The 21599-nt window shown below is 39.3% G+C and overlaps 1 protein-coding gene across 6 annotated transcripts in view; it reads right to left on the reverse strand.

The window, feature by feature from the left end:
* Positions 1-11716: 11716 nt before the first annotated feature.
* LOC121459135 (voltage-dependent calcium channel subunit alpha-2/delta-1) overlaps positions 11717-21599 on the reverse strand; it is a 427825-nt gene continuing 417942 nt past the window's right edge. For all 6 annotated transcript variants that reach the window (XM_041668668.1, XM_041668666.1, XM_041668667.1 and 3 more), the window contains one exon: positions 11717-15646. In XM_041668668.1, the coding sequence (XP_041524602.1) occupies positions 15530-15646 (117 nt within the window). In that variant the 3' untranslated portion in view covers positions 11717-15529. The remainder of the gene's footprint in view (positions 15647-21599) is intronic.

Below are 21599 nucleotides of genomic sequence, written 5' to 3' on the forward strand. Positions count from 1 at the left end.
TAATGGCACTACACTGCCAAATACCACCCAAAGGCCAGCTTTGCACTACAAACTGCTCAGGACCATGTAAAGGTGGTTATCTAAGATGGTCCAGCCTCATAGACTCCTCTAGCCAGTATCTAAGATAACCCTGCATTATTGCATCACACCGAGGTTGGACAACAATTAGTCATCCCAGGAACTGATAATGATCTTCATTTTCTCAGAGTCCCCTAAAGATTCCGTTTCCCCAGACAACAGGAAGTAACTTTAAGAACACAGCACCCCTATTCCAAAGACGTGGGATGACTAGTTTTTGGCTGGTCTGTGAGTTATAGATGTTTATCATTGTTTAGGGATGTTGGTTAAAAGTTGTTATTGGTCATGGTCCGGAAGGAAATCAAGCAAAAAAGATTATATTTAAGGATTTTATTCTGAAAAGGAAAAGGGGGTATAAGATTGATAAAAGGGTATATTATTGAATCTACTTTTAAATTAAAAAGCAAATACTAATCTCAAATATTTCACATTGGTGTTGTGAAATAATATTTTAAGATGTGTTACATTCATTTATGCTGTGGAATATTTGTTTAATGAAGCAAAGACATGCTACATTTGCTTGATTAAATAAAATTAAGCTGGGGTTTGGAGGCTGAGTCAGCAACTAGCTGACAGGAAGTGGTAGGGAGGAACTAAGTGTAGTTAAGGATCTTAAGTGGGGGGTTAAGCACAAAGGTGCTTTGTTTTGGTAGAGATGCAAGCTAGGAGAGGAGATTAACATTTGCTATTCAGTCCCTCTGAATCTTGAGTTCTGTAGAGGGATAGAGATCTAGAAAAATTTTCTTTTAGTGGCCTTGATAAAGCCAGAGCCTAAGGGAACAGAATTTCTACTTGGCTATGACCACTGTGGCCAAACTGTTACTGGTAGCTATATAGTTGCAATTGTTGATCAGGACAGCAGTTTTTAAAGAGGCAACTACTGAATTTAATGAAAAAGAATATTATATAACACATTAGTATAGGATTTGTATATTGAAACAACTTTGTTTTTGTTATATTGTATATATGTTTCATTCTTCTTTAAGGTATTATACCTATGCAGCTCATTTAACAAATTAATAAAAATTTCTAGTCCTAGAAAGCTTTTATTACATTTATATAGAATATTAAGAAGTACAGGTTGGTAGTTAGTCATCTAACAATCAGATTTGTAGCCATGTGAGACACATTTTCAAAGTCAAAGATATATTTGCAGAAAGATAGATGGTCTACAAACAATATGGCATGTAAGATGTTTTCATAACATAAGGCTGTTTCTTGATAGTGAATACATCTGCTCCTGGCAGCACCAATTTACTTCAAAAAAGGATGATGGAGATCTAAGAACCTCCATTTGGGGCTTGCTTTCATTGGTGGCCAAGCTAACCACTAAAGAGAGAAACTGTCCTTGCCTCAACTTCTGACAGCATACTGTCCAAATTTGATAAGCAGGACAAAAAGAAAAAAAAAAAAACACGACTGTCAAACTTTTTCAGGACAAGTTAAGACAGTTTTTCAAAATTTCCTGCTTTACAAAAAGGTGTGTAGCCATTCTGACAGGGGTAAGATGATATCTCAAAGTTGTTTTGATTTGCATTTCCCTGATCGCTAAGGAGGTTGAGCATGACCTTAAGTGTCTTTTGGCCATTTGAACTTCTTCTGTTGAGAATTCTCTGTTCAGTTCAGTACCCCATTTTTTAATTGGGTTAATTAACATTTTAAAGTCTAGTCTCCTGAGTTCTCTATATATTTTGGAGATCAGACCTTTGTCTGTTGCAGGGTTGGTGAAGATCTTCTCCCAGTCAGTAGGTTGCCTTTTTGTCTTAGTGACAATGTCCTTTGCTTTACAGAAGCTTCTCAGTTTTAGTACGTCCCATTTATTCAATGTTGCTCTTAATGTCTGTGCTACTGGGGTTACACATAGGAAGCGATCTCCTGTGCCCATCTGTTGTAGGGTACTTCCCACTTTCTCTTCTATCAGGTTCAATGTGTTCTGACTGATATTGAGGTCTTTAATCCATTTGGACTTGAGTTTTGTGCATGGTGATAGATATGGGTCTATTTTCATTCTTCTACAGGTTGACATCCAGTTATGCCAGCACCATTTGTTGAAGATGCTTTCTTTCTTCCATTGTATACTTTTGGCTCCTTTATCAAAAATGAGGTGTTCATAGGTTTGTGGGTTAAAATTCGGGTCTTCTATACGATTCCATTGGTCTACTTCTCTGTTTTTATGCCAGTACCACACTGTTTTCATCACTGTAGCTCTGTAATAGAGTTTGAAGTCAGGGATGGTAATGCCTCCAGACGATCCTTTATTGTATAGGATTGTTTTGGCTATCCTGGGTTTTTTATTTTTCCATATAAAGTTGATTATTGTCCTCTCAAGATCTGTGAAGAATTTTGATGGGACCTTGATGGGGATTGCATTGAATCTATAAATTGCCTTTGGTAGAATTGCCATTTTTACTATGTTGATACTCCCAATCCAAGAGCAAGGGAGGTCCTTCCATTTTCTGGTATCCTCCTCAATTTCTTTCTTCAATGCCTTAAAGTTCTTGTCAAATAGATCTTTCACTTCCTTGGTTAGAGTTACCCCAAGATATTTTATGTTGTTTGTGGCTATCGTGAAAGGTGAAGCTTCTCTGATTTCTCTCTCTGCTTCCATATCCTTTGTGTATAAGAGGGCGACTGATTTTTTGGAGTTGATCTTGTATCCTGCCACATTACTAAAGGTGTTTATCAGCTGTAAAAGTTCTTTGGTGGAGTTTTGGGGGTCGCTTATGTACCTGTCAAAATGGCTAAAATAAAAAACTCCAATGATAGCCTTTGCTGGAGAGGCTGTGGAGGAAGAGGTACACTCATCCATTGCTGGTGGGAATGCAATCTTGTGCAACCACTTTGGAAATCAGTGTTTCAGTTTCTCTGGAAATTCGGGATCAACCTACCCCTGGACCCAGCAATACCACTCTTGGGAATATACCCAAGAGATGCTCTATCATATGACAAGAGCATTTGTTCAACTGTGTTCACAGCAGTATTATTTGTAATAGCCAGAACCTGGAAACAACCTAGATGCCCTTCAGTGGAAGAATGGATGAAGAAAGTGTGGAATATATACACTTTAGAGTACTACTCAGCGGTAAAAAACAATGACTTCTCAAATTTTGCATCCAAATGGATGGAAATAGAAAACACTATACTGAGTGAGGTAACCCAGACCCAAAAAGATGAACATGGGATGTACTCACTCATAATTGGTTTCTAGCCATAAGTAAGGGTCACGGAGTCTACAATTGGTGAACCTAAAGAAGCTAAGTAAGAAGGTGAACCCAAGGAAAAACATATAGTTATCCTCTTGGCTATGGGAAGTAGACAAAATTGCCGGGGAGAAAATTGGGATCTTGGGGGTGGGGTGGGATGGGGGTAAGGGGAGATGGGGAGAGAAAAGGGAGAAGGGGAAGATGGGGGTAACTTGGGGAAAAAGGATGATTGGGATAAAGGAAGGTTAGATAGGGGAGGACGGAAGCACAATTCTTAGTTAAGGGAGCCACCTTAGGGTTGGCAAGAGACTTGAATCTAGAGTGGCTCCCAGGAGCCCAAGGTGATGTCCCCAGTTAGTTCCTTGGGCAGCTGAGGATAGGGAACCTAAAATGACCCTATCGTATAGCAATACTGACGAATATCTTGCATAGCACCATAGAATGGATGGAGATAGAGTCAGAGACCCACACTGGAGCACTGGACTGAGCTCCCAAGGTCCCAATGAGGAGCAGAAGGAGGGAGAACATGAGCAAAGAAGTCGGGACCACGAGGGGTGCACCCACCCACTGAGACAGTGGAGCTGATCTACGGGGAGCTCACCAAGGCCAGCTGGACTGTGACTGAAAAAGCATGGGATAAAACCGGACTCTCTGAACATGGCGAACAGTGAGGGCTGATGAGAAGCCGAGGACAGTGGCACGGGGTTTTGATCCTACTTAATGTGCTGGCTTTGTGGGAGCCTAGCCAGTTTGGATGTTCACCTTCCTAGACATGGACGGAGGGGGGAGGACCTAGGACTTACCACAGGGCAGGGAACCCTGACTGCTCTTTGGACTGGAGAGGGAGGGGGAGAGGAGTGGGGGGAGGGGGAGAAGGGTGGGAGGAGGGGGAGAAGGGTGGGAGGAGGGGGAGAAGGGTGGGAGGAGGGGGAGGGAAATGGGAGGCTGGGAGGAGGCGAAATAAATAAATAAATCAGTAAAAAAAAAATGGTCTGTAGATATTATAGGCCTGTAGACTAAAGATGGATGCCCCAACATTGCAGAGAAATCTTGGGATAAATGTCCAAGCAACCAGATGTCTATGTCATTTCTATAGTTTTGAAGTTGTTTGCTCTATACTTTCTGTTTACTTAGATCATATTTTATCCTTCTTGAGTCTCTGATGGGGTTGAAGACTAGATAATTGTAGTTACAGTCTTCCTCAGTTATGATAGAAAGTAATTTAAGTATAAAACGTTGGACTCAGCAAGAAAGGATAGATAATCGAGGATTTTCTCTAGGTTGCCAAATACAAATGGACTAGACATTGTGAATATGATTCTTACTTGAAATTTGTTCTTATTATATTCAGTTTTACTTAGCTGAAGTTAATACCTTTCCCTTTTATTTAGATAATGCCTAAAAATCGTTCTTATTGTTTATAGTTTTATTATGTTCTTGCTAATCTTTTCCTCGGTATTTAGACAAAAAGAGGGAAATGTTGAGGGAGATGTATTTGTTCACTATGTCACCTGAAGCTTTCAATAACTGAACATTGATTCAGAGGATGGAGTCAGTCCATGCTCAGCTGACCAGAATAAACCTTAGAGTATTTTGGCAAGCTCCTATGCGGAGAGAGGGACACAGGAAGGAAAGAGAGCTTTTTGGGATCCTGAAAAAGCAAACAAGAGGGGCAGCTGGGATTTTCTCCATTGCTATTTGAATTTACCAAGTTCATGCCTTATTATCTGACTCTACAGTTTTTTTTAAATAGTAGAATAATTTAGATAATCATTACATATTTGTGTTATTGAAATTTTTAAAACAGACAAAACTCCCACAGGGGAGAAGACATGATAGGATTCAAAGCATCGATGAAAAATTCACTATGGAGACCCTGTCCCAACATTTCCATCAATGACATAACAGACAGGGACTAGGGTAGCACCTGAAATTTTCTTGCCTACATGTAGTGTTGTAACCATTCAAGTGTTACAGAATTAAAACATTTGTGAGCATCATAAGAGATTAAAGTGCTCATTGCGGGTTTTAGTTTTCTCACAAGGTATTGAATATGGTTGCAATCTCCACATCCCCTGAGCAGAGTATGAAGATACTCCTCGGTATTAGAGTGAGGGCCAGGGACATGCTTAAAGCTGTGGCAATCTAATGTGGAAAAATTGTAATTTAATGACTCAGATCCACGTAGGCTCCGTGTTTGTCGCTTCCGTCTCTGTGAGCCTCTATGAGGCCTGCTTAGTTGCTTCTGTGGGTCGTGGTCTTGTGGTGCCCTCAACCCCTCTGACTCCTACAATCTTTAGGAATGTTCTTGATGCCAGTTTCTTCAAGTACTCCTGAAATCGGCAGCAGTAAAGTGGTGTTCTGAGGTCAGAAGGAAGACCTGAGCAACTTCTAGGGCCTGTTAGCATCATTTTTCATATGCCGATCCTGAGTGAATAGAATAACCACACAAAGATGAGGCAGGCATAACAGCATGTTCTTATTGGGAATTTAGGATGTGTTTCCTGCACTCTGAGACCAAAGCCTGGACTTACTACTTAGTATATGGTTTCTCTTGCTATCATCAGATTTTCTTGAGGCCCTATGGATTGAGATGGGAAGTCAGTCTAAACTGCTTACTTTTGAGTGAGTCTTTAGGGATTTTGATCAGTTTTCCCTTTTATTAAGACACAGGCATTACTTAATTCAATACAATCTATAAAGGAACGAGATTTTCAAGTAATATCACTTTCTGACTTTATTCCAATGTTCACTATCATTTATCATAAGAGTTAATCTTGCTGGCAAGCTTATTTATAGAAATCTGTGGTTCAACTGCCTGAGGTATTTGATATTATTTGACTTTAAATGGGAACAGAATGTCCTATGAAAGCGATTGTCTCCACTGTGGTCCTGATTGTTACCCACAATAACTGAGAGGTTTCGTGATTATCAGCCGTGTGTAGTTTTATAATTCATATAAAGAGAAAACAATGAAACAATAAGGTACAGCACTCAAGGGGATTGCAATTTTTATCATTTGTTGAACATGTATTTAAAAGATGCTTTTTTAAAACTGAACCAACAGCCAGCATCCATATAGGGTTTCATAAAGGAAAAACAGAAACAACTTACACCTGGATTGTTATAGAGTACACTTCCAGGTAATGGGTCCCTGACTGTATGAGAGACCTAAGAGTCTGAATTTTGATGGAACCTAGACACCAGTATCTAAAACAATAAATGAAGAGCATCTTTAGTGGGGCTTCCCATACCCAGTGCGTGCTGAGCTGACATTCTCTCTACCAGACTTGTGTGTTCGTGGGAAGCAAAGTCACATGTTTTTCTCATCTTTGTATCTTCACACCATATCAAGTATCGTTCACAGTCATTCTGATGTGCAACCTTTTTTTTTTCATTTGAATGTGACCCCCAAGCGTGACACCCTACCCCAGTCACCTCCTGTATTTGCTAACTTGGTGAATTGTGCAATAACCTGGTAGCAAACCTCAGACTCTAGAAAGTGTTTTTTCTCTTCAATAAGAAAACTTGTGAGTAGTTTTTTCTCTTTTCCTCTTCTCCTTCTGATGTTGTTGTGCTTTGAGGTTTGTGTGTTTCTTACCCTCCTTATGCCAGAAAACATCGTTCTCCGTATATGGCAATCTCCTAACTGGTTTCCATTTTTATGTAGGTGTTCCTTTAGCAACCCATATTTCACAGTAATGTCTTGAAATGCAAATCCAATCTTGCTGTTCTCTGCCTAAATATATTCAGTGGTTTCCAAATGCACAAGCAACACGTATAATCCAGAACAAAACCCTGTCTCATCTTTGACTTCTTCCCCCCAGTCACACTGGTTCACGGTCAGCTACTTTGGTGCTTTCTGTGTGTTTCTTGACTTTCAAAGACTCTTCTGTTTGTGACAATATCTCTCTCAAGTTAAAACCATGGAAATCTTCTCTGGGAAGTTTAGTCTGGATGGGTTACCCTTCAGTTAGGTCCTATTTATTTCCTAGGTCACTATACTTACCTCACTCTACTGTAAGTTCTTACTAACTTTTTAATATTCCCAATGACAGCTCCATAAACATAGGTATTACTTTCATCTTGTGCCTCAACTTCTAACATTTCAGTTAGACTCCATGAATGTTTTAAGTGAAAAAATCAATTGTGGAAATGGATAGGATCATTAGAACTACAGCCCCAAATGATTGTGATATCGGGAAGATGAGCTACAGCACAAAATGATTATGAAATCAGGAGGATGACTGTGATGATAAACATCCATAAGTTTAATGGATAGCCTTGTTTGCTTACCTAGGGCTGGGCCCTATACTAACAACTTTATATTAATTATAATCACTCAATCACCATGACAAGTCTGTAATGTTTTTACCACGATCATGTCTGTTTTGAGGTCGAGAAAGTTGAGGTTTAGAGACTTTATGAAACTTGACCATGCAATGTAACTGGTAAGCGGTGAAGCCAGGATTGCAAAATACATCATGACTTTCACTGACCATTTGGCTAGATAGCATCAACCATGAGCAGTTACTGGCTTAAGAACTTCATGTACCAACTTAATCATAGATATAAGAAGGTGGAGGAGTAAGATAGTAACAACGCATACATTTGCTAGCACTTTATTTTGCTGACTGAAAAGTTAGCACCAATTACCTCATAGCTTAACAAAAGCATGTCTTATTTTTTCTTAAACTAAACAGGAGGAAGATTATCTTGTAAAGTCCCTTAAATGATAAGAAACTGGGATGAGAACCTGGGCCCAACTTAGTCCCTCCTTTACAGTTTTATGTCAACGAGTTGTGATGATGTTATCAGTATAACCATAAAAGCACCTATTTCAGGTAAAATAAAGAGGAGTTAAGAATACTGGAGAATAAGGAAGGTTTCCTCATAGAAGCTACACATAATGAAAGATCGTTTCACTGTTGTGGTCTGGGTCTTAGATTCCACTTTTTGATTTTCTTTCTGGTGTAAGGAGGCTTGAGTTTTTTTGTCCTGGAAAGTTTACTATACAACATAATACAAAGGTTCTTTTAAGTCATTTCCCTTACCACATGATGTTGTGAACTTGTTCTCTGATGTATTTTTAAAGATATTAAACAATGTTTCAAGTGAGCCAAATGCTATTATGACCTTTTTAATACAATGTTTTTATTAATTCTTTGAGAAATGTCATATAATGCATTTTCATCTTATTTGTCTTCACTGCTCCGCTCCCCCTAAATTCCTTAACCCCTCCCAATTTCCTCTCTCGTGTTTTCTTTTTTCTTTTTTAATAACCTACACAGTCCAATTTGTTCTCCCATATACTCGAGAGTATGGAACCATCTACTGGAGTGCAGTTGATCTACAAGAGGCAATACCCTTAAAGAAAACTGACTCTCCTTTAACTGAAAACCATCAAATTCCAGGAGTTTCCCTGTCAGATGTGGAGGCTTGAGTCTCTCCTCCCTCCATGCTAGAATGCTGATTGGTTTGATCTTGTGCAGGTTTTATGTAGGCAACCAAAGCAGCTTTGGGTTCATCATGAGTAGAGCTGTTCTGTCACGTCCAGAAGATACTGTTTAACACTAATTACCACTAAGGATATTTCAAAAACAAAGGAAAATATTTCATATCCTACATGTATATATGAATATATATATATATATATATATATATATATATATATTTCAATAGGAGATAGGAGTTGCTATGCACAAAAGACAATGCTCCTCTCAGAAGCCAGAGGTTGCCAAATAACATCCTAGTACCAGGTATGAGACAACTTTCCTTGACTTGTTAGTAAGGGGTGTCCCTGAAACTCTCCCAAATGTATTGCCATTGTTCTTGCTTGCCTACCTGAACTCAACAGTAAGGCTCTATTGGTGGAGATAGTGTACAGTAGGGTCATGAAGAAACCAAGTTGATTCTGAACAGGAAGCTTCTTCACCATTAGCTACCTTTCATAGTATTGAAAAGCTGTTGGGGGAAGTCATTAGCAATCTTACTCAGCTTTGTACAACAATGTGAATTACAGCAATGAGCATTGCAAGATATGTCTATGGGTGCCATAGTGGCATGAATGTCATGGGGGTAACCAATTGATTTGGTTTGAATTTATTGATCACTCTTCAAGAGGAAATGGCATGCCTGGTGCGGCAAATCCGGCTAGCATGCCCTGGTGTTGCAACTCTGGCCTAGTGCCAATGATTTCAAAGAAATGGTCCTTATCAATAAACCTACTACTATTATTTTGGTAAAGGGACTATAGACATAGTATCAAACTACACTCTAAATTCATATCTCCATGCCCATAGGTTAACATATGTAGTAATAAGAAGCGGCGGGGCTGCGTCCCCAGCACCCCGGCTGCCTGGCTAGCTTATTCCCGAAATAACAACACACAAACTGTATTCATTTAATCACTGCTTGGCCCATTTCTATCTAGCCTCTTCTAGGCTAATTCTCACATATTAATTTAGCCCATTTCTAATCATCTGTGTAGCGCCCCTCGGTGTGCTTACCGGGAAGATTCTAGCCTATGTCCATCCTGGGTCGGAGCTTCATCGCGTGCGTCTGCCTGGGAGCTGGGAGCATGACGTCTCTCTGAGGCGTCTGCTCCCGAGAGGAGAGCTGTGGAGTCTGAGCTCACTTCCTCTTCCTCCCAGCGTTCTGTTTTGTTTACTCCTCCCATCTATCTTCTAACCAATGAGGGCCAAGCAGTTTCTTTTTATTTAACCAACGACCTTCCTCCATCAAACATAGATCGCATTCATAATTAGAGAAATTTCTTTGTGAAGTGGATGATGGTTCAAACAAAGACTTACAACTGCTCATAGTATAGAAGATAAGCATCAGTGGAAAGTTGAGCCACAGATAGCACAGCTGTTAAGATTTGACAAAATATTTTGGATCAAAGTTACACACGTGCGGCAAATCAAACCTTCAGAATGTTTAAAAGTACATATCATATTCACTTAATTTATAAGCAGATGTCTGAGTGAAGATTAATATTCGGAAAATTCATGATTGGCATGATAGATGAGGCCTTTTTTCAGTAAGTGCATTGTGGAAGTGTTTCACATGTGTAACTGTTGAAAACTGTCTTTCGCTTTTATCCGCTTCACCGGAATTACTAGGAACCTACTTTAAGGAAACAGACTAATTATGATAGTAATATTACATCTCCTCCTTAAGTAATTATGGGAAGCATTAGATCAACTCCCACAATCCTGAAGAATCATCGCTGAGTTGTACACTAGTTTGTAGGACTGTGTAGACACTGCGTGGGGAGTGGTTAGTACTGCAAAAAGCAAAACTTTCCAATTCAAAATCACTCAAGACCTCGCCTTTACTAGGTACTCACACCGACAGTCTTAGATTTCCAGCAGTTATAGAAAAGTGTGTCCAAAGATAAATTGTCTTACAGGTGTAAGATTCCAGGACGCAATTAAAAACAGCGCAAAACAAGGAGCTAAAGGGAGGAATGCCGAGTGATAGACAGTGGTGGGGTGATGCGCAGCGGTGAAGCTGCTGTGTGTGTTTGAGAGCTCGTCTGAGCACAGTTGCAGGCAGAGCGGACATAAAGGCTGTAGAGAAAAGAAATTGGAAGAGCTTTGTAAAAGAGAATCTTTGGAGCCCATTTCCCACTTGAAAAGATGGAAAGGGACCAAGATGACTGACGAAGGAAATGAGGATCTCTGGGGAAAACAAGGATTGACTGAGGAGATAAATTGGCGTTGAATGAAGCCAGATGCTCAAAAACCAAATGTTATCTACTTTAATACTTCTAAGTAGGCTTGTTTTCCGGTTAATATGCCTTGATCAGACATGGTGGAGAGATTTTCCAGGAATCCTTCCCATATATGGCAGACTTTCACGTAGTATATATTTTGCTTTTTAATGAAATACTTCAGTGCTGAGAAGTAGGAAATAAAGAAAACATGTTCAGCAGTGGCTGCTATATACCATCGGGCCTTTGCTTCAGGAGGTGAGCAGGCGTGAGGCAACTGTCCATTGGCCTTATACCTTACGTGGTATTTTAATCCTTATCTGCCATTTACTGCCAACACCTTGGAGAAATATTTATATTTATTTATATTTAAGGTATATCAAATATATGCACATGTGAGGTGTGTTTTTTTCTTCCAAGGTCTTTAAAGAAACCCAGAAGCACCATTTCCCCACTAGGAAATTTTCTTATTTACTGCATTAAACTCCTCAAGGTCTTGGTGGAGAATTCACAGATAAGGACGGTCAGAGTTACATGAAGATTCCTCCTATGTATTCACTCGTGCATTGAGATCTGTAACTGGAAAAGCACATGCTTAAAACCATTTTTTTTTCCTGCAATTTAGAATCTTCTCCATCCAGAGGCCTGTTTTTTTTTTTTTTAACAAACATATTTAAGATGGACTATTGTCTTTTTCAACTAGATCTTTAAAAAAAAGGCAAAAACCCTAACTGTATGGTGACTTTCAATGATAAACTTTTATTCTGAATATACTGTTTTTGCACAAGATTTAACACAACGTTTTCTGGGATTATAAATATTTTTATAACAGTATTATACAAATTTTTACAAAATGTTTTCATCCTGCTAGTTAATTTCCACAAAAGTGTCAAGAGGACATAATAAGGGAAGGGAAGATCTGTTGTTCACAAAAGCCACTTGGCCTGAAGCATGATGCACAATGAGTACTTCATGAAGGGAACCCCAAAAGCATGATCCCACAGTCATACCGCACAAGGAAAGGACAGCTTTGCCAGGTCACATTGGAAACTCAGTTGGCATCTTCGCAAGACAGTATCCCAAGAGTCTCAGTGGAATTTCCATGGTTCTGTTATGTGAACTAGAAACAAGGTAGATGGAACCATTGGTAAGGGCTATCGAATTCTGCAAAAATTCTGGAAGTGTTCAGCACTTGGTAGTTCTGTTGTAGTGATTTGTTCTTTACAGAAATGTACAGTGAATATTAACAATATGAACATTCTGCTATGGAAAATGATGCAAGTTCCAGCTAATGATAAAATATTTGGAGATTGGGGCAAGTGGGAAAAAAAGAATCACAAAATCCATTGTGTCTTGCTAGGTTAGACTCTATGCCTTTAGACTCAGGAGTTTTAAATTAAGACGTCGAATTACAGCTTTGGTGACTTGAAGACAGGCATTTAAATGAGATTTAACGTACAAGAGAGCATCAAATAAGCAAGTAACACTTGGGTTGCAAAGGTCACTTAAAGGGGATACTGCCTATTTGAACCCCATAAGGCCAGCTTTACAAGTAGTAAAAGGAATATTATATATAAGAAAACTTACAAATGGTAGCAACACTGTGTTTCCCAAGGTAAGCAATAACGCTTCAAGCTTTAGAAACATGAAAACAGAGGGCCAGGACCTAAAAATCTCTTCAGTCAAACTTGCTAACTATGTCATGTTAAAAACCTGTTACAAATGTGGACCACGATTGGCATTTGGCAGTAATGCTGGTTGTTCAAATGAAGAAAAGATGAAACCATTTATGCAGAAATTCTTTCCTGCCACTCAACACCAATGCAAGACTTGTTTTGACTTTGTTTATGTGAAAAAGGACACTGAGCTATGTGGGTATAGCAGCAATTAACTAATAAGAACAGTTTAAATGCTTTTTAAAATGATCGCTTATTTAGTTCTGTTTCTGTAAATAACACACTATACTTATTCTTGCTAAGAGAATTTGCAGAAAAAAATGTTAAATGTAATATTGTAATTTTGGTGGGATGGGTGTTAGTGTCACTTAGAAGTGTTTACAAAAACATAAACGTTAGTGTAAGTCATGAAAAGCAGTTTTAGTTCGCGGACATGTTTTTGCCCAATTTCTTACCATATTTGTGGTTGTGGTGACATAGAACTCGAACCAAAAGAGGTCTTGCAAAAGAGGTGCCAAGCTCAGTGGCGGCTAAGACAACAATAATGTCACTGACGGTCATACGCTTTGTGAGTGACATTAGCCATGAAAGTATAATCAATACAATTGAAACATAATTTAAGGTCGGTTGTTGTTTGCCAGAAGCAATTCAATGGTTTCAATGTGCATCACTCTTATGGATGGAGTCGCAGTTCCCTTTCCCAACATGTTCAGGATTTAAAGTAGTCCAGCAAAAGGTAATAATAAGTTTGAAATAACTGACACACAGCACGACTTAAACATAGTTTCCCTCCCTTTACATCACCTTTCTGTTTTCTACGGTCAACAGCAGTTATGAACAGACTAAAAATGACAATGTATCAGAAGTGGTGACCGATGTCACTTCAAAAGTCATCAGTTGGCGAAGTAATTTCAATTGCCCCTCCCCCTTTTGAACTGAAACAAAATTTTAACTTATAAAATGTATACAAATGGTACTCAGGGTAGCATGGTGGTAGGAACGAATAATAATCTAGGCAAAGCTATAAACAAAACAATAAACCATGTTAAAGAGTTGGCTACAACTTTGATATGTGGAGCATACTAAAGTATGCTGGAGATTGCAAATAATTCTGATTGTAAAATGATGTATATGAAAATTTCCAGCATATGTACACACCAATGCTTGGCATGTGTAACTAAAAAGAAAAAAAATCTTCATTTATCATAAAAATATATGCATACTTTCAGCTTACAGTAAAATTACTCTCCTTAGACACATTCATTGTTTTTACCCTTTCTTCAAATACTGTTTACTCCTGAAAATAATTTCTCAAAGCAGAATAAAGTTTAGCTACCATATTAATCTATAATGATATTTCTGACCTACTACACTAATGCTTTTCACCAAGGAAGCTGTATAAAATCAAATTTCATTATTCACAATCAAGTGTTCATGTGCATACAGATAGATTCAAGGTTTCCTGTTTGTTCAGATTAATGTAAAACCTCTCAGGAAGTGGCATGGGAATTTTGATCATATGATCATACCAAAATGGAGAGACAGAAGCAGCGAGAGCAGCAGTTTCTGGATTGTACATGCTAGTATTGAAACGAACAAAGAGGAAACCTAGGCTGAATCTCCATTGAGAACATATATGTACTTTTCAAAAAATAAATGTGTTAAATCTGATTTATGTACTTAAAATATCTGTACATAGGTTTTTCAGGCAGAAGCATGAATCTGTATAAAATCCATGAATTCTCATGTCCCCCGTTTGCCTAACCCCGGTCATTCAGCACGTCCGTCACACAGTATATTCAGAGTAGTTCAACAACATGTTAAAAGATGACGTAAGTGCATTTGCACTGCAAGGTTCAGATTCTTACATGAAAACCATGTCACCCACTGCACTCTTCAGTGGACTATACTCTACAGGAAGAAGGAAAAACAAACCGGAAAGTTAAAGTAGCAGCAGCATCATGCAAAATACCCTTGGCAACCCACGTTCATCACCCACAGGAAAACACTTCCCCTCCCCCCACAAGCGTCTCTTAGAGTGAGCTAAATATCTGACTAGCACTACATGACTGTACTTTGAACAGAAGGGACATGACGTCACGCGTTAAAGGGCTTCCGTGTATGAGGAAATGTGTCATGAGTTCCAATTTCACCCGCAAGCACCTGCAACCTCGTCACCCCTTCCTCATTTTCAAACCAATGCTTCGCACCTACCCCGAAATCAACTGGTCACAGTTGCATTATGTTTTTGGCAGAGAAATCATTCTTTTATAAGGCATTTGATTCATGGCAAATTTTTTCTTTTGGTAGAAAATTAGCCATTAGTTTGTATTTCAACAGTTTAGACCAATGGATTTTCTCCCCCCCTCTCTCTATATTTAATAACCACTCACAGCAGGAATTACTCTTTAACAGAAAATAAGTGAAGGCAAAAATGTCATTGCCCCCCGCCCTAGGGCTTTCTCTCTTTTCTTTTCTTCTTCTTCTTGGTGAAACTGCAGCAGGTTGAAACTGTAGCTCAGTCAAGACGCTGCTTCTTTTCGCAATGCCTGCCCGGGGGAGCCTCCTACATGTAATCACCAGTGGCGCGACAGGGAACCCCCAAATTCCCACAGAGCACAGACAGAGTTTTGCATTGATGGTGGACACAGATGACGCAGCATTCACACAAGCTCCAGGTTCTGACACCCCGACATGCAGCCAGCGGGGGATCAAGAATCTGAGCCTTAGATTGGTGCCATGGTAGAGGCCCGGCTAATGTTCTGGGGAGCTTCTTCAACTGACTCTAATAATGTAACTGAGGGCTCGTGTGTTGGCAGGGTCTGGATTGTAGTTGCAGAGATGGGGTCGGAAGGTCACCATAGGTAGTGTCTTCTGCCAGATACGAGCCACAGGAGGAGAAACTGGAGTCCAATGATAGACCACAAGGAAGGGTTTAATCCAGAGACACCACCACAGTCGGTATAATCCTCCTGTTGGAAATACGTACAAATAAAGAACATTACCATCTTGAAGAAACATGTAAAAAGCAACTTGTAGGTTAACTCATATTTACTCCACTTGTGAACTTACCTGGTAAAATTGTTTTACCTGGAAGTGAACTGGGTAATATTGATCTAGATTTTACTGTACAGAAATTGTGCTAAAGTGATCTCCATGGTGGTATTTGTCAAATGTTTGAAATTCTGACAGTGATGAATGGAAGCTAATAATAAATTCTTGTTTGGATATAGGAATTACTAATTAAAAACTCGACTGCAATGATGAACAATCCTTTATATTTACATATCTAAGATATAAACATAAAATGTAATAATATTTTAATAATTACCAACAATTATGATGTTAAATCTGTTATCCATAAGCAGAAATTGATAAGTTGTAGAAATAAAGATCCATTCCCCATATTTCTGATGTCCAAGATGAACTTCTAGGCTACAGGCACCCTGACGTTAGGAATTACAGTAATGTGAGAAATAACATATTTGGACCTGAAGCATCCTGAAAACACAGTCCAAATAAAGAACTAAGGTAGAAAGAGGAGCCAGGCTTATCCACTGAAGCAGCATGTGCGGTGGCCACACCCACTGGCGCTCTTCACAGACCCAGCAGAGGCTCAGGCAGATGCCCAAGAGCACAGCTCTTCTTGACCTTTCGTTCCATGGTTTCATACTTTGCAACATTTTGCACAGTTTAAAATTCCCCACACTGTGGTGAATTTCATTAAGCGAAAGTCATGTCCACTCATTCTCATAAAGATACTTTTAAAAATTTGTTCACCCAAGGCTCATCTTCCACGGATCGAGATAGGTTACAGATAAATGTGAGCAAGGGTTTTCTGTAGAGTAATTTTACAGAGTCTAAACTCTCAAAGACTGGGAGCTTCCGATTTACTTCCCTGCCAGAGATTAAAGCACTACTCGAAGCTGAGTAAATGAATGATTTCTTCTTTGATTTGTGTTTGGAGGTAGCATAGCTGTTTTCTATTCAAGAAAATGCTGAGAAAATAATACACCAAGGGAAAATTTTTAAATTTGAAATGCTGCCTCGTCAATTCTGTGGCAGCTTGAATGTATTTGGTCCTCATAAGCTCATAGGGAGTGGCACTATTAGGAAGTGTGGCTTTGTTGGAGGAAGTGAGTCCCTCTGAGGGGGAGGGGCTTTGAGGTTTCCTAGTCTCAAGATACCCCAGTGTCTCAGTCAACTTCCTGTTCTCTGTAAGATGCAGTACTCTCAGCTTCAGCGCCACATCTTCCTGTGCACAGCCATGCTCCCCGTCATGATGATAAGGGACTGAACCTCAAAACCCGTAAGCAAGCTATCATCATTAAATGCTTTCCTTATAGGAGAGGTCATGGTGTCTCTTCACAGCAATAGAAACCTTAACTAAGACAGATATAAAGAGTTAGATGGTTCTAACCTGACTAGCTAACGGAGTAGATCATCAGTTCTCACCTTTTTGACAGCTTGGGAGAACTCAGTGCTGTGTAATATTCCTTTCCCACACCCTGTTCTCAGGTGTTCTTGGCTAACACTCTGGGTAGTCTAGAAATTTGTCTGGGATTCCTTGCTCTCCTTGGGCTGGCCTCACTCCGTCAGGATCTCTAACTGGTGAGCTTTTCCAGAGTTTAGCTTTCTGTCCTCTTTTTTCTCTTCATGTTGGGTTTATTTAAGTTACCAGCCTATAAAATTCACCCATTGGACTTGGAAATTACTCTCTGTTACAGCCCCCGCCCATCTCTCCTCTGACTCCTATGTCACCAAATCTCCTCTCATCTATACTGTGAGGTTTAAAGCTTAACTACCAAGCTTGCTGATTCTTCCCAGTGTCCCTAAGTGGTACTTCTAGCATATATCAGGACAAAGACTCCCAGGTAATTTGACATTCCTTTCTTTCTCAAGTCAAATCCGCCAGCAAGTCCTCTTAACTGTGGCTTCAAAATTCGCCTCCAAATTTCCTGTTCTCTATCTTAGGTCCATCGCCATCACCTCACTATGAGGGGCCTCACTTTTCTCATTGCTTCTGCTCTTCTCCAAACAACTGTCCTCGTGAACCAGAGGTCAAATCCTTCAACCTCGTATGTGAGATGTGAAGCACGCTCTAAAGACAATCCACATCTGTCCTAAGGATGACAGGCCTTCGTCATGACACATTCCCACATCCCATCTTTCCCCTTCCCTGACTCTGCTGCCGCCCTCTACAATGCACCCTCTAGCTCAGGGCGTTTTCACTTCTTCTTCGCTTTCTTCAGCCGCTTTTCTCTCCAAGGAGGGTAACCCCCAAAGAGTTCAGTTACACTTAATTTAAAGAAAACTTGGATATTTTAGAAATTTTTTTTCAAAATGAAATACTTTGATTAAGGGGATATTATATTTTGCTTTGTGTTCTGAATTATAACTATGTCACTTATTTCCAATGACGTAAAACAGCTGAATATATCCAACAATAATGGATCTGATGGGGGAGTGTCATATATCAATCTGTTGATTTCATTGGTTAAGCAATAAAGAAACTGCTTGGCCTCATAGGTTAAAACATAGGTGGGAGGAGTAAACAGAACAGAATGCTGGGAGAAAGAAGCTGAGTCAGTGAGTCGCCATGATTCTCCCACTCCAGGCAGATGCAGGTTAAGATCATTCCTGGTAAGCCAGCTCGTGGGCTATAGCAGATTATTAGAAATGGGCTAGTCCAGGTGCGAGAGCTAGCCTAGAAGAGGCTAGATAGAAATGGGCCAAGCGGTGTTTAAAAGAATACAGTTTCCGTGTAATTATTTCGGGTAAAGCTAGCCGTGCAGGCGGCCGGGTGCCAGGGACGCAGCCCTGCAGCTTCTATTACTACATGGATCACTTTTAATTTTAGGGAAATCTGTGGGCAGATAGAATCTTCAGAATTACCCTTTAAATATACCCCCAACACATGCTGTGTTTCCTTTCATTTTTAAAGAAATATTTTCATTAACCTTAACTTCATTAACCCATGAGTTGAGTGATTTTTTTCATCCATGTTAAGCATTGACTCAGCGCATCCATGGTCATCCCCCAAGACCCTTACATATGGGCCCATTGACTTCCCCCTGTAGATAAAGAAGGGAGGACAAGGAGGTACAGCTCACAAGAAGTTGTGAGCTGCAACAATTGCTAAGAAGGAGAGATTTGGGGGAGGTGTAGCTGGCCACATGCTGCGTAGACTCCTGTCAATTAACTTGGGAGAAATCCTTACTTGTATCTGTTGCTGCCTTCCCTATCTGAAGTGAATGCAGAGACACAGCAGGAAAGGTCACATAATGCCATGAACATCACAAGCTAGTGAGAGCACTAGGTCAAGATTTTACATGTAGAAAGCCTAAGAATCATATACATATAAAGCACATATTCACTTTATGTACTCAGTGACTTACGTTTATAATCTGGGTTTGCTTAAAGTGATACAGTTCTCCCAATGGGCATGCTTTAACTTTAATGACCTTCAGCAATTTTGCTTGTCTTTCTTTTGCTCTTTACCTTGTTAGTCTGCAATAAAAACCCCGTTGAAAGGTCTACTTTGGATGCTTTTATTTTAGGAAGTCCTTGTGGTGTGGAGCTTTGTAATTGTATAGCCATACTACAACCGTGTGCCGAGGCTCTTGCAGTAGATGCTCAGGAGGGTCACAGGTGATGTGCCCAGATGGCAAGTGTTTACTTAATGCTGGTTCATGCCTTGGGCTGCAGAACTGTGGGAAAGCACTCTGCCTTGGAAAGCAAGTATCTTGTGAGAACAATCTGCGCTCAGATATTTGTGTGGTAGACACTGGATTTGCGCAAAGAGATCACAGTCTTTAAAGCCTTCTCTGCAAATAACGCTTACATTGAAAATTGACTTCTATTTGTGTAGAAAAGTTGTTAAACAAAGAAAAGCTATCATTGCAGTAGCCAGTGATGAAGGATGAACAACCTTAGGCATTACGGTGCAATATTGTTTCTGCACTAAAGCATGGAAAATTCTCATATTTCAATGGCCATATACACATGCTCATATTTCCGTAAGTGTCCTTCATGGTTTTCCTGATGTTCTTGTCTATTTTATTAATAAAATTTCAGGTCCTCTTTAGAACATTTACCTGCAATTTTCTTTAATATTTGTTTCATGGAATAGTTTCATTAAGTAGTGGTAGCTTAAAAAGCTCAGTAGTTATTATTTTACATCTAAGTGATAAGGTATAATTCATATCTATCTAAAATTTTTATAATTGTAAGAGTAAATTGCATAATGAAACATAAAAATTAATGTATTTTTATACCATTTCATATATGTCATATCGTATAAGTTGATACCCTTTGGTTCCATTTTGTTCATCTTTATTACCATTAAAAATAAGGACATCTATAGAAGCAACCTATTACATTTAAAGTGATTAATTATATACTTTTAATGGACTGATAAATGTATATTCCAGATCACACTGTGTATATTGGTTTTAGAACATATGTATGTATTTTACAAAGGAATATTCTTTGAACTATTTTACCATGAAAACCATTGTTTTGTCATCTCAGAACAAACGTGGCTGTTTCCTGTGCTTTCCTCTGCTCTCCCAATCTTCCACGAGTCCACTCTGCTCTTACTAACATCCACCCGATCTGAGGAATTCCTAATCAATGACTACTTGAGGACCAACAATGGCAGAGCCGGACAAATGCCACTGCAACATTACCGTGACAATAATTCTAGAGCATCAGAAATGAAACAGGGTAAACGATACACGGAACACGAGCCACAGAGGCACCCGCAGCAGCCTGCTTTCTTGCTACAGAAACCTCCCCAAAGATTAAAGATTAATAGCCATTTTGGCCCAGGTTCAAATACTAGTGCTTAAAATGAGTTCAAAACTTAGAACTCTTTATATTAAAATATTAAAATAAGCATACACATATTTTGGGAATAAGTCCTAACATGTTACTTAAGTTAGATTTGCTGGGAAAAAAAGGGGGGAAAAAGAAAAAGAATAAGAAAAACATCTAAATGACTGGCTCAGATATTCTTAAACTACCTATTACATTTGAAATGGTACATTAATTATACTTAAACATTTTAAAAATTAAATCAAGGTCATAAGTACTAATAATTATGTATTGAAAGTAAAATTTCCTGAAAGTTTTTCAATTTTTATCTATATTGGTGTAATGATTATACCAACACCTTATAATAAACATAATGATCTTTAAATCTGATCCGCTGGGCTTAGCATGAGAAACAGGTGCAACATTTGAAAAAGAGTACCTACAAAATAATATTAGTACTGGAATTGTAATAATCTTGTTTCAGAATATGTTTTATCATGGACTTAAGTATATGGGTTCTTTTCTAAAATTCTAAGTCAAAACCAAAAGAAAAAAAAAACATTAGAGGAAGTGACTGGCCATCCACAGCCCATTCAAACTAGAAGGAAAATGAGGCTAGGATCTAGCTAGCATCGTGGAGCTGGCAGGACTCCTTGTACAAACAACTTGATCCTATTAACAACGGGCGGAGTAGCAAGTACAGGGAAGGGAAAGAAAGCCCAGCAAAGAAGACAAGCAGGAAAAGATTTCCTGCTGTCTACGGGCAGTTAGCTGTTAGGTGAGCCTCCACCCAGTGTAGTGGCACAGTGCCATTGCAAGTAAGCAGTGAGAAAGTACTCTACTGCTGAAGACACATGGTTAGCACTGGTCAAAACAGCCGACACATCCAGACTGCTGGAAGGTGTCAAATATCATCAGTGTCTTGATAAAAAGGTACAGTGTCTATTGATGAGAATATTTGAGGTGGGGTTTTTACATCATCTTGTAAAGTCTTCTCTGGGACTTTAATCTGTGCTTGTACTACTGAGGCTGATGACGGGTAGCTGATGAATGACGTTTCTGTAATGACTGACATTTCTCTGGGGCCCCTGAGCAGCTCTTTGAGAA

The sequence above is a fragment of the Microtus oregoni genome, unplaced genomic scaffold, assembly GCF_018167655.1.
Source record: "Microtus oregoni isolate MIOR12 unplaced genomic scaffold, Mior012 000018F_ref0000195, whole genome shotgun sequence".
Lineage (NCBI taxonomy): Eukaryota > Metazoa > Chordata > Mammalia > Rodentia > Cricetidae > Microtus > Microtus oregoni.